Here is a 12,205-nt window from a genome sequence, read left to right as displayed (position 1 = left end):
TGGGGCTGCATTGGAATTGTCTCCAAGACTCCCTGAGCTACCGACCTCAGAAGATAGAGAGATATTAACTAACAATGTGGAATGTGTACAAGGTCCTTGCCTGCCTCTTCAACCCCTTAGGTACTCATTCAAGACCTTTGGATAGGGAATACCAGCTGGGACAATGTGATCCATCCACCTGAGCTGCTAGAGAAATGGCACTCCTGGGAGCAAGAACTACCAACTGTTGAACACATTGAAATCTTCAAGTGTTATAGTATCGATGGATCACATAATACCTTCAGCCTCCACATATTCTGCGAAGCCTCCGAACACGCATATGGCTCTATAATCTACTTAAGGATGGAGAACAGCACCAAGCAGGTGTTAATCTCCTGTGTGCATACCACGTCCAGAGTGGCCCCAAAAAAAGAGTCTCTGCTTCTGAGCAAGACTGCATGGAGCTAAAAAAAATCTGCCTTTTGCAGTCAGATAACTATCGGTCCCATGCCCAAGCTTCCAGACATCAGTAAGTTCACCACCTGGAGGGAGCTTGTCAGTGCAACAGCTAGATACCTGCATGGGGTTGGGCCCTCACTCAGTCAGTACAGCACCATATGTAGCAGTTTCTATAGCTGCAGAGAACCTCCTTTTGGCATGAACATGAATCCTTCCCAAAAGAGTTTTAATGTCTTAAATCCAACAGACTGTGCCCTCCAACAGTCGTCTGGCATCACTGGCTCCTGAATATGAGGAAACCACTGGTCTTATTAAAGTAGGAGGAAGACTACGTCAGGCGGAACAGCTAGATATCAATGCCATCCATCCCACCGGATTGGACACACATCATGCACTGACTAAACACATCATCCAGGACCATGACGCTACTCTCCTTCACCTAGGTCCAGCACACCCCATTTCAGTGGGGTTTGGGAAAGAGTGGTCAAATCAATCAAAACTGCCCTTATAGTCATACTCAAAGAGCAGACTGAGACAGAGACTGTTGTCTGCACTGTGAACAGAAGTGGAAGGCATCCTTAAACTCAAAGCCATTAGGATACCTTTCCTCAGACATCGCAGATTCTGAGCCAATTAACCAAAACATTCTGATCATGGGTCGTAGACACTCATCTTTGCCCCAGGTTATCTATGATTCAACCAACCTCTTAGGTAACCATAGAATGAAACACAGCCAGGTATTGGCTGACCAGTTCCACATCCCCCCTTTGGTCCCAGGATTGCACCTGACGTGTGATCCTGGGAGCACAAACATACATGTACTGTATGTCCACAGTTGAAATAGTTCATTTGTCAGTTCATTCAAGTTTGTAATGTCTGGGCAGTGGTCGACACTATCAATCTTGGCTAAGCAAGAACAGTCAGAGTTACAAAACAAAAATATGACAGAAAACATCAAAGGCATAGTCCTAAATACACAATCTGTTTCTCATTACTCCTTGGGGTTAGTGAGAACAGGAATGTTAGTGGTGTAAATTTGTTATGAGATGCAGAGAGAGTGACACCTAAAATGATAAAGCCATTTCTGGAGTGTCCAAGAGTGTTTGTTGTTTCACTCATTGGATCTGATGACAATACTGAGTACTCAGTGTAGTAGTCTGATCTTGGCAGACTTTACAATTTTGTCCTTCAGGCAGGTGTTGCTGCAGAAGGATGTCATCGCATTTCCAAAAATCCCAAAGTCTTAATGGCTGTATCATTTTGTTTGGCACTATGTTAATGTCCTAAACTTGTGGTGGGTGAGGACATGTGTATGACTACTTCTGAAAGTACATAATAAGTTTCTTGAGCTAGTGTTTTGCAAAGTTTTGCATAGTCCTATCGACAAAATACTACCAAGGAGTTGATCCAATTGTCCAGTGGTGTCTGAGCTGAATTATAATTTAGGCTTTTCTCAACTAATAGCAGGCTGTCTGGCTATTACTGAGTTCAGAATTACTGAGGTTGCTACTGTTGCTAACAAACCCAAGTTTGCTTATGTAACTGCAGGAAAAGTAAGACACTGGTATCTGGCTTACTGTCAGCACAGGGGTGGACTGTGTTGTTATCTAGAATCGTGAGAAGTGAGCTCTAGAGCTCTTGTGCCTTAAGTTTTTAACTTGTGGCTCAGGGCTGTAATGCTCCGTGTAGCCAGAGGGAGAGAGACAGTCAGAGGCACTGTCACTGTCTGATAGATGGTGACCATGTACTGAACTGTGGTCAGAGATGCTGTGGTCATCATCTGATCTGTCCATTGTCTGGTCACACTTCTGGGCCAGAATCTCTGCGTATGGCCTTCTAAAGCTTCTACTGTGTGAATGCTGAATCTCAACACAGTTGGTGGACATGGCGGTTATGCTCAGTGTCCCTATGCTGCCTTTTGTCAACCCCCTTTGGACTGTTATAAGGGTGATCTTTTGAGGCAGCAGACCTGTATGACGCTTCAGTGTTTGAGCTGGCAGGCTCAATTGTTTTCCCTCCTGTTTTGTAAGTGACAGCAGTTTCCCAAGCCACCTGTGTCATCTTTCTTATCTCACGCAGTGAGGGGTTACCTTGGTGCGTCATAAATACAACGTGAGTGCGTACGCATGGATGAAGGTTCTGCAATAAGATAGATAGAATAAGGACTTGAAGGTGGGGTTTTCTTCTAAGCCTGGTGCATTCTTGCCCTGGAAGTACGCATGCCTCAAATGTTGGTAATAATCCCTGGGATGCTCACAACGGGAATCTTTAATTTGGAGGGCTGCAACCATTGATGTGGTCTCGTCAGCAGGAAAAGAGAATTCTTCTACTAGTGCTTGACGGAGCTCTTGGTAGTCATTTCTGACTCTGGAAGGTTGTGATTGTATAAACTTGTGTACAGCTTTAGAGCTGGTTTTCCACACAAGTTTAACTTTCTCACTTTGGGTTGCATGGGGCAGGTCAACTAGATTGTACTCTAGTTCTCTAAAGTAATCTTCAGTGTGGTGATTACAGCTGTCTGGGTCAAAATGATCAATGTCCTTAGCTATAAGCTCAAGCACTTTAAGGCGGGGACACTGTGAATTCATCTCTGATGAAGACAAGACTAAACTAGCACTATCATGGACATGTGCATCACGTGCTACAATTCTCTCCGATTGAAGGGCAGGGGCTGAACAACTGTTATCACTTTCCATAGAATGAGTGCAGAGGAGAGGCTGAACAGTTCTGGGATGTTATAGTCCCCCCTTCAGAAGGATGAGCACGGATGAATGAATAGTGGTGGCTGAGAAAAACACTGGGCAGAATATCTTCTAGAGGATAAACTACATCTCTCTTCAGTGTCTGTTTCAGAGAGATGGGAAGTCAGGTGGCTGTTAGCTCTGTCTCTCAGTGGAGGTTGAGAAGCTGACTTAATTCCCAAGAACTTAGGGTCGGTTGGGAATTGTTCCCATCTACTGAGTGGAGAGGGAGTTAACCTTTCATTATGGGAGGAGTGTGAATTGGAGTAACTGGAATCACATTGGCTGAATGACTGTAGTGGGGCAGGACGTTCTGACCTAAGCCTTAACAATCCCTCCTTGTGTGAGCAGAGATCTAACTGAGTGCAGGTCTTCTAAATAGCGCATGGATTTCTTATTGGTCGTCTGAACCTGGTCGAGGAGGCAAGCATTTTGCGCTCTAAGGAAATCTATCTTCTTTTCTAGGGCTGCTTTGCTCTGACAGGCAAGGCTGGTTTGCCTGAGGAAGTTCAGAGGCAAGCATAATAATGGGTCTTTGGATGCGGTCTGTGCATCATTCCTATCTTTGAGTAGTGAGTCTATCTCTTTCCTACACTCACTGAAATTCAACCTGCTGATGAATTCTGGGTAGCCAGGTTCTAGGCTCTGTGCTAGGGAAGAAATAAACTGCTCTACTCAGGGGTTCTCCATTGTTGTCCCTGGAATGGAGGGTTAGATTAAACAGTTGACTATTACAACAAAACAATGTGGTTGGCTATGGTGTTGCATGGCAGACACTTTGTAGTGTAGTTTGGGCAGTACACTAGCCTAACCAAATAATGAGGTGGCCTACACTATGGGGGGTAGCTTCTTGTAGAAGAGTGGTAGCTACGGCACCGTCTAGTGGCTCTAGTGTGCACAACAGATTTTAACATGCACTAACAGATTTTAACATGCACTAACTTATCAAAGATAATCATTAATTATTAAAATCAATAAAATTATTAATAAGAATTAATAATAACGGGGCACCACCCTGGAGTCAGAGAAAAAGATAGCCAATTCAGTCTCAAAGTGTCCTAATCTATCAATTTGAAACTTTTATTAACAATTAACTTAATAACTATAAACAAAATTACCGTATCAATAGCTGGTTAAGGTTGAAGGATTTTGGAGTTCTTTGCAGAGCAGAGGTTGGCAAAACTCATTCTTGTGCAACATGAAAACAGACAACAGGTATATCCAAAAGCATTTATTTAACAAAAGGTAAAACAGCAAAACACACAATTTTAAGGTAGCTAAGTGTACCTATATACAAGTGTATGTGTGTGAGTGTGTATGTGTGTGTGAGTGTGTGTGGAAAAGTCAATGGCAAGATGGCTGCAGTCACTTGGTGACTGAGCACATGGCATGCAGACAATAGGGCTGACAAAGAGAACCAGAGGGACAAAAGGCCAGACCATGTGGTGTCTTGAACCACATGTGCTGCCTGAACCAAAGTTTGCAAAAGTAGGTTTAAACCTCTTAACTGTGTGGTTCTCTGTTCAAGGCCAATTGGTGTAGGATCGAGGTGTCAGGTTAGGAAGAGGTTAGTTGCATGCAAGGCCTAGTTACTGGATGTAACATGTGTTAAGCATGCTAACATTAACCTAGTGGTGTGGCTATGCAATAACCTGACTATGCAACAACAAGGACATCACAACGATAGCTCAATGAATAACCTTAGCCAATTCAATACATATACAGTATATTGATTAAGTTAGACACTCTTGCTTAGCTGTGCTATGCTTCACTATGTTGCTAGGCTATGCCCAAATTTTACCAGTCAATGAAGAAAGAGATGCTTTGTGGTGCTCTGCTTCTTAGCTGGTGAATCCATGGAAGAGACAGGCTGAGAAGAATTTGGCTCCAAAGCTGAAAGGATGCAGAATTTGCTTTGTAGGTCTGGTGCTCCAGTCGTGCAGGTCAGAGGTCCCAGGTCCAGTCCTTTGTGTAGAGTTAGTGGCAACTAACTCTTGTAAACCAGCCAGCAGACTTGTGTGGTAGCTGCAGGCACTAGAAAACTTAGTTTCTGAGTCTTAGGCAGGCTCTCACATCTTCTGCCGTAAAGAAAGAGTTCTGTGTGTGTCTGCTGTGAGTAGGCCACACAAGAGAGCAGAGAGCTGTGAGGAGAAAAGAGGAGCTGAGAGCTGCTCCTTCAGCAGCTGGAGGTGAAAGAGAGAGATAAGAGGGGGATCTCTAGTTTTGATAACCTGGATCCATGGGTGGAGTTTCTTGAGGACTCCTGCTGTTTCTTAGTCTTGAAACATGTGGTCAGCTAGTGAGACCCAACATTATGATGGTATGCCTGTGGGCCTTATTCAGTAAGACTGTGTTTCTTGTCCTTTGAAAGCCTAATTAACATTATGAAAACTCTCAGACCTAGTAACTTGTAGTCACCATCTCGATAACTGACTTTAAATTCTTGATGCTACATAGATATGTTTTCATGAATGTAAAGCCAAGCTGAAGTATTCTATTGGATGTTTGTAGTGTTTTAACTAGGCCTACATTAATATCAGTTTATTACACAGTAGGGGTGTGCCTGAATACAAATACATTATTCGGCAAAGCACAAATAATGAGTTTTATACGAATATTTGTTTCCTACAAATATTTTTAAAATTTTTGTTTTTGGGAAGAAAAGTAAAGTGTTAGCTCAGTAGTCAGCGCAGTCATCGATGATCTGGGAGACTCCAGTTCGAGACCCAGTGTGGAGACCTTCTTTGTAAGGTAGTTTATTCATGAACACTTATTGTAACACTTTCATTTTCTAAAATTAAAAGCATAATAAAAACAAAAATGGGATTTTTAACCTTCTTTCCACTTTTATTCAAATACAAATACAAATACAAATAATTTTGCTGCCTCAACAAGTACAGATACAAATACAAACACTGGGCTCTCTGCACATCCCTATTACACAGTATGAACTTTATGTTATGCATGTCATGTTCTCCAGTGACTCAATTCCCCCAGGGATCCATAAAGATAATCTCCATCTTATAATGTTGAATGTATAATTTGTATTATAAAAGTCAAAATAACATCATCATCCCACAAAAAGTAAACATCTCAGACATATTACGCAACTGATGAACCTTGCTGCACTGCTATCTTTCATTTTCATCTTGGAAGTCTGAAAAATCATATGAGAACAGTGTTTGCAGGAAAGGGTGGACTTGTAAGGTACTTATTAGAAGATATTCTGGTCTATACTTCTCCTTCCCCCACCAGATAGGTTGACACAACATCACAGATCTACCACAATATACCCATAACCTTGACCTGCTGAGTGTCTCCATGTTGCCTAGTAGGTAGTAGGAGAAACTTTTTTAGCAGGTGCAATTTTAAGGTGCTTGTGCTTTCCATTTTGTGCTACTTAATACTTGTACTTCACCACACTTGTACTTCGCCCCTAGCTACTCCTTACAGAAAAGATTTTTTGCAACAGTAATGTTAAGTTAATAGTGCAGCTTGTACAAGTTGTTAGTGCAAAACTGTGCTACAGAGCTAAAATGTGCTGTAGGAACAAAGTCAGCAAGATGACAACAAATGACAGTTCAGTGGCAATGGCTGATGCTGTGTTGGACGGGGTTGGAGCCGTTGTGTTTGCAGTGCTGAGACAAACAAAGCTGCTGTCTTGGTCGGCACCACTGGAGTTGAATGTCACAAAGTTAACCTTTGCCCCTGCCACTTGATCTGTGACCCAAGTCTGGTACTTGGACACTCGAGCGTAGACCTCAGGGAAAGCAGCCAGGGCACAAGGTACTCCAAAACTGGTAATGCCCGCCTGGATCCATACTGAGCCTTGTTTGCATTGCAAAGGTCCACCTGAGTCCCCCTGAAATGGAAAGGCAAAACACGAACTGTTGATTGATAATACTGGTAACATGCACCGAATAAGACTTGCAAACCACACAATCTCACTTACAATAACATTTTAATAGCAAAATATAAAAGTTTTAGTTTTGTTATCTCCAACGCATACATTGTGGTGCTAAAACTATCAATGAAGAACAGACCAGAACATAAGACCAGAGAAGTATTTTAACTGCATGTGTTAGGAGTTTCTTCTCATGTTCTGGGACTGTCAAGTAAGGAAAAAACTTTTAAAAAAAGTCGGTCCTGCTACTTCAGAAATTACAACAATAGGTTATTATTTAACCTGACATGTTCCTTTGTTCTCTTGACCCGCACAAATCATGTTGTTAGTGATGTTTGCAGATGGTACTTGGACATAGTTGCAACTGCACTGCTTGTTTCCAATCACAGGAATCTGAACCTCCTGCAGTCTCTCAAAGGCTCCCATCGGCTCTGTGGGAGAGAGAGGGAAATCCTTTAATCATTCAGGTTCAGAAATTCCGAAATATTATTTATCACAAGATTTATGTCTTACAAATAAAATGATAAAAACACAAAATTATGACAAAATTGGTTCCATAGCTCTTCTTTTTTTAACAGCAACACGTGTTGCAGAGGCAACACACTATTTATTTCCTCCTTTTTTTGCACAGTTTTGAGGGGATATCTTTTTTGGGGAAGGCTGGATTTGAGTGAATTTTCTCTCAACAGAAAACCTAATGAATCACTCAAAGAGATAATGTCTGATTGTTCTGCATCTGTGAGAATCTTTTGGTATACTGCAGAAGGTATTAGTGCACTGACAACAACTTGCAATGAGACTATGGAAAGAAGAATTCAAACATCATCAGTACAGTTTCATAAATGTACTGTGTTTCCAAAATGACAAAAAATTTAATTTACAAAAAACAAAAACAGGTGTCTTCCCTGCTCCAGAAACGCTCCATTGGCTGAAAATAAATAAAAATGATGGTTTTACTTTTTCTCAAAAAAGTAACTTTTATTACTTTATTGTTAATTGATGATTTTTCATCACGCTAGCAGAATGGTATCGAAGACTAGATGGTCATACATAAATAAAATAGGCAACTAGATAAATAAATCACTTAATAAATTGACAATGAAATAAATAAAAAAAAATGTAATGAAATACAGTAATGAGAAAGATTGTAATTACATTTGTAAACTCTTAAACTTGTTTCATATCTGCCCTGAGGTAAACAAAACAAGAACAATGCAGTACGGTAGTTCCTGCACCATAAATTAATACTGATGTGTTTATCTGACAGTACAGCCCGTGCTGACCTGGCAAAAATTCAGTAGAGAAAGATGGGTTTGGTTGTGGAGGATTAACTGTCAAGAAGAAACTTAATTCAACAAATCAGCTAAACAACAACACATTTTAAAGGGAGACATTAAAAGCTAACTTGACAGGATACTCACCATCCTTTCCAAGTCTGCCCCAGCCAGTGGCCCAGCATGGGGTAGAGTTGTGGAACTGGCTGGAGTTACTTGCTAGGCAGACAGGTCTGATGTAGTCAGTGAAAGTGACAGGGTTGCTCAGCTTCATCAGGGCAATGTCATTGTTATACAAGGTGTTGTTGTAGTCAGGATGGACTATAATCTGGGTCAAAGTGCGGGATTCCTCATGAACATTAGTGCCAGTCTGAGTCAGTCTTCCGAAGTAAAGAGTCCATGAACCAGGAGAGATTCTAGATTTAAAAAAAAGACTCTAATTTATTAAATCAGTCAGTGAATGCTGATTACATCTTTTGCCTAATTTATGATATAAATAATATCATATTTTCTGTATTTATCCAATGGTCCCTATATGAGCACAATTGAAAAAAATGCTTTTTGATGAAGAACACTGTGGTCCAGTCAACTAGTGTGTGTTCAGGGGCAAGGACAATTCAATGATCACATTCTCACTGAGTTAGATAAACAATGAATGTGGCTGAATAGCTGAGAATTCAGTTGAACTTCCCGCCAAACCATTATATGTCAATCAGAACAAGCTTGAGTTTAGTTGGCCATGCTTGGCCATGCATCAAAGAGCGTGAGATGTAGAGACAGTATGTTGAGTAATTTGTAGACTCCAGTTGTATTGGGTAACTTTGAAATTCAGAAGTGCCTGCTCAGACACAGCACAGAAGTGAGATGAGGTATTAGTCATATATGTGAGGGTGATTCAGTGTGGCTGTGTCTTTGGCAGCTATACACAAAGGGGGCGTTTGTTTTAGCTGTCGCGCTGTGTATTGTTTTCAAGTTATTCAGACTATATATGGTTAAGTTTAAATCTGCAGACTGGTGGTTTGGCTGTTAAATTTCAGTTCCTCAATTAAGTACAAGAAGACAAAATGCAAGAGTCTAAGCCACACCCACAGTCTGAGCCCTAACCCAAAACAAGAAACACACATGATCTGAGCTGTCCTGAAACATGTCTCAAGTGCACTTATTCAAGTTCTCATTCATTTCAGGTTAGGTCAGACTCAAATTGCTACCAGTTGTGGGTCTATGCAAAATTTGGAACAAAATCAACAGATACTGAGCTCAACGCAAGAAAAAGTCAGAGTAGCATTGTGTGTTCAGTCATGCAGTGTATTCCTCCACCAGCAGTTGGTTTCGGTTAGGTCCCCTGTTGCTTGTAGCTACCCTAACTGACACAGTTCATTGCCAGTTAATTTTGTCAGATATTTGACCAAGCAAATACTGACAAGTATCTGTTTTCCATCCCCCAAGTGTCAGTGTTAGTTATTCAAATATGTCCTCTTTTGGTTATTGCTGTTCTGTGACTGTTGATGTAACACCAGAAGAATTAATGTTAACCAAGGTAACTGTCAATTATTGTTGGGCTAACCTGTTATGTATTTTACTGTTTTTACTTTTACTCTTGTGGACTCAGTGTATGTTTACTAAAGAAAATACCATGCTGTATTTCCTGTAGGGACTAATCTGACTGATTGTCTATATTTTTGTGAACCCAGTTTCCTTGTTACTGTGCCAGCTAAGCTAATTAATTTTCCAATGCCCTTGCTCTAACTGTTTTTGTGGTATCATCTTTTTGTGATTGTAATCTTTCTGTAATATCTACTTTTTTATTGAATTTGTTTTCTAGTTCTGGCCATCTGCTGTCCTCAATCTTAATTAGGAGTACATTTAGCCCCCTGCGCAGGCCTTACGAGGACAGACAACAGTAAAAATGCAACAAATTAGTGACTTGAATGTTATTTTAAAAGCATTGAAGACATGCTGGCTATAGATTTTCTTTCTGTAAGAATATACCTGCAAATTTCATTATAGGCATTTACATATTTGTGTGCTCTTTTTTTGTGTGTTGCTACCATGGAAAAAACAATACTGTTCTAAGAGAGAAAAGTTAGACTCCTGTAATGCTATATAATATAATAATATAGGTAATAATAATATTAGCTACAATAAAGAGGCAATCTTTTCTTAATCATAGGGTTTCCCATCTGGTACAGAGCTTTATAAGGCAACAGATGCAAATGGTGACTGTTCTACACTTTTTCTGGACTTTGGTTCATTCAGGCTTAGGTTTCTGTCCAGTCCAATCAGATTCAGGTCTATATTTTTGTAAACAGACGGATCCATAGTGAGTTCAGGAGAGAAGTGTAAGCACAGGAAATGAAGCAAGAACAAAAGAGAAAAATATCAGGGAATTTGAGGGTTTTATGAATTTGTCTTACGTTATGATGCAGTGGGCTGCCGTGAGTACCCACTGGTCACTGATAAGTGTCCCTCCACAGATGTGAGCCCTCGCATTAGTAAGGTGCACACTGACCTGCCAGGGCCATGACCCAGCTGTGGCATTCTCACCACCCACTATCTTTGTGTTCAGAGGTGCCACTCCGCAATCTGAGAGAACATAGATGACTGTTTGTCAGTAGATACACAGTAAAGTTAGGATGATTCATGTGTGCAGCTAAAACTGTTTCTCATTTGTAGCTGTAGTTAGGGTTAGTTCTGTCATAGATTCAGTGCATTTCTTGATCAACAAGAGTATTTACATGACTGTATGAAATATATAAAATGTGACTGTACTTACCCTGAGCTTCTGACCCTGTAGGAAAGAGAAGTGAGAAATTTACTTTCATCTGTATCCCTCAATTTGTGTGTGTGTGTGTGTGTGTGTGTGTGTGTGTGTGTGTAATTACTTTAACCATTTTTTTAAAAATATGTTATTCTCAGTTTTCGTATTTAATAAATCAATAAAGAGGGGAAGATGGGCAATCTCCTGTAAAAAAAAATGAATGATACAGATATCTCTTGATATATAGGTTCAAATTTCTACAAAATAGAATAGTCAAAGAAAAGCCTCCGAAATTAATGTAGCTGTTAAATTTGTATAATAAAATAGTATAATCTAATTTAACCATTTTAGAAAACAGGGGGAATCTAATGTTTTCCAGTTTTATATATAAATACATAAATACACACATATATGTAATTGTAAAATACACCTGCCATTCAATAAGCTTCATAAAGCTTATATTCACATCATATTTAGAGGTGTTTCTTATATTCTGTACTGTTATAAAAGGAAAGAAAAATGTAAGACAGACATTTCAACATATTACAGTCTAGAGCAACACCGCCACTAACCACTTCCTCAAAAATGACCATAACATTGAATCAACAGCTCCAACACAGAAACTAAAAGCTTGAAAACAGAGGATTTATTGCAGGGCTAATGTGTTGGTTTGCGATAGATTGTACAGGTGTACCTAACAGATTCAGTGTAAAGGCTCACCCTGCCCAGTTAGGACTGTATACATCAAGAGTGTCCATGCAGTCCAGAGTGCCATACTGTTCTGTCACCAGCTTTTTTCCTTCACCAAGTGCAGAGTGTTGCTTTACTGTATGTCCCATGACACATGCTCTGTTAATAAACCACTACCATTACCACTCCCTCTCCAAACCTGTTTTTCTTGATACCTGAGGCATCATGTTAACCAACCCAGTCCACTAAAGCCCCCATGTACTGTAATGTCTCAAAATAGCCATTAATCTGTCTGCATGAAATTGTAAAATCTTTATTTCTAGATACCAATGCACAGCAGGCCTTTTGTTGGATTTATTACTATATGACTCCAGCAGATTCTATACATTTGATGAAAAAC

The 12,205-nt window shown here is 40.3% G+C and overlaps 1 protein-coding gene across 1 annotated transcript; it reads right to left on the bottom strand.

Moving 5' to 3' along the window:
* Positions 1-6,315: 6,315 nt before the first annotated feature.
* Positions 6,316-11,940, bottom strand: zgc:123217 (uncharacterized protein LOC641414 homolog). The gene is made up of 6 exons (XM_067576782.1): positions 11,836-11,940; positions 11,131-11,145; positions 10,772-10,940; positions 8,505-8,773; positions 7,366-7,514; positions 6,316-7,041 (listed from the first exon to the last, which is right to left on the bottom strand). The coding sequence occupies exons 1-6, from the start codon at positions 11,888-11,890 to the stop codon at positions 6,703-6,705; spliced, it is 996 nt and encodes a 331-aa protein (XP_067432883.1). The 5' UTR covers positions 11,891-11,940; the 3' UTR covers positions 6,316-6,702.
* Between the last annotated feature and the right edge of the window lie 265 nt (positions 11,941-12,205).

Source organism: Thunnus thynnus, chromosome 20 (genome assembly GCF_963924715.1).
Source record: "Thunnus thynnus chromosome 20, fThuThy2.1, whole genome shotgun sequence".
Classification (NCBI taxonomy): Eukaryota; Metazoa; Chordata; class Actinopteri; order Scombriformes; family Scombridae; genus Thunnus; species Thunnus thynnus.
The sequence above is the reverse complement of the archived record's forward strand: the minus strand, read 5'-3'. Positions and strand labels throughout refer to the sequence as shown.

Excerpts from the sequence above, each read along its gene's own strand:
- zgc:123217 (XM_067576782.1), bottom strand. The coding sequence starts at position 11,890 with ATGGCACTCTGGACTGCATGGACACTCTTGATGTATACAGTCCTAACT. Across the intron at positions 7,515-8,504 it reads GGGCAGACTTGGAAAGGATG|AGCCGATGGGAGCCTTTGAG; the intron begins GTGAGTATCCTG and ends TCTCTCCCACAG. Across the intron at positions 7,042-7,365 it reads AGAACAAAGGAACATGTCAG|GGGGACTCAGGTGGACCTTT; the intron begins GTTAAATAATAA and ends TTTCCATTTCAG.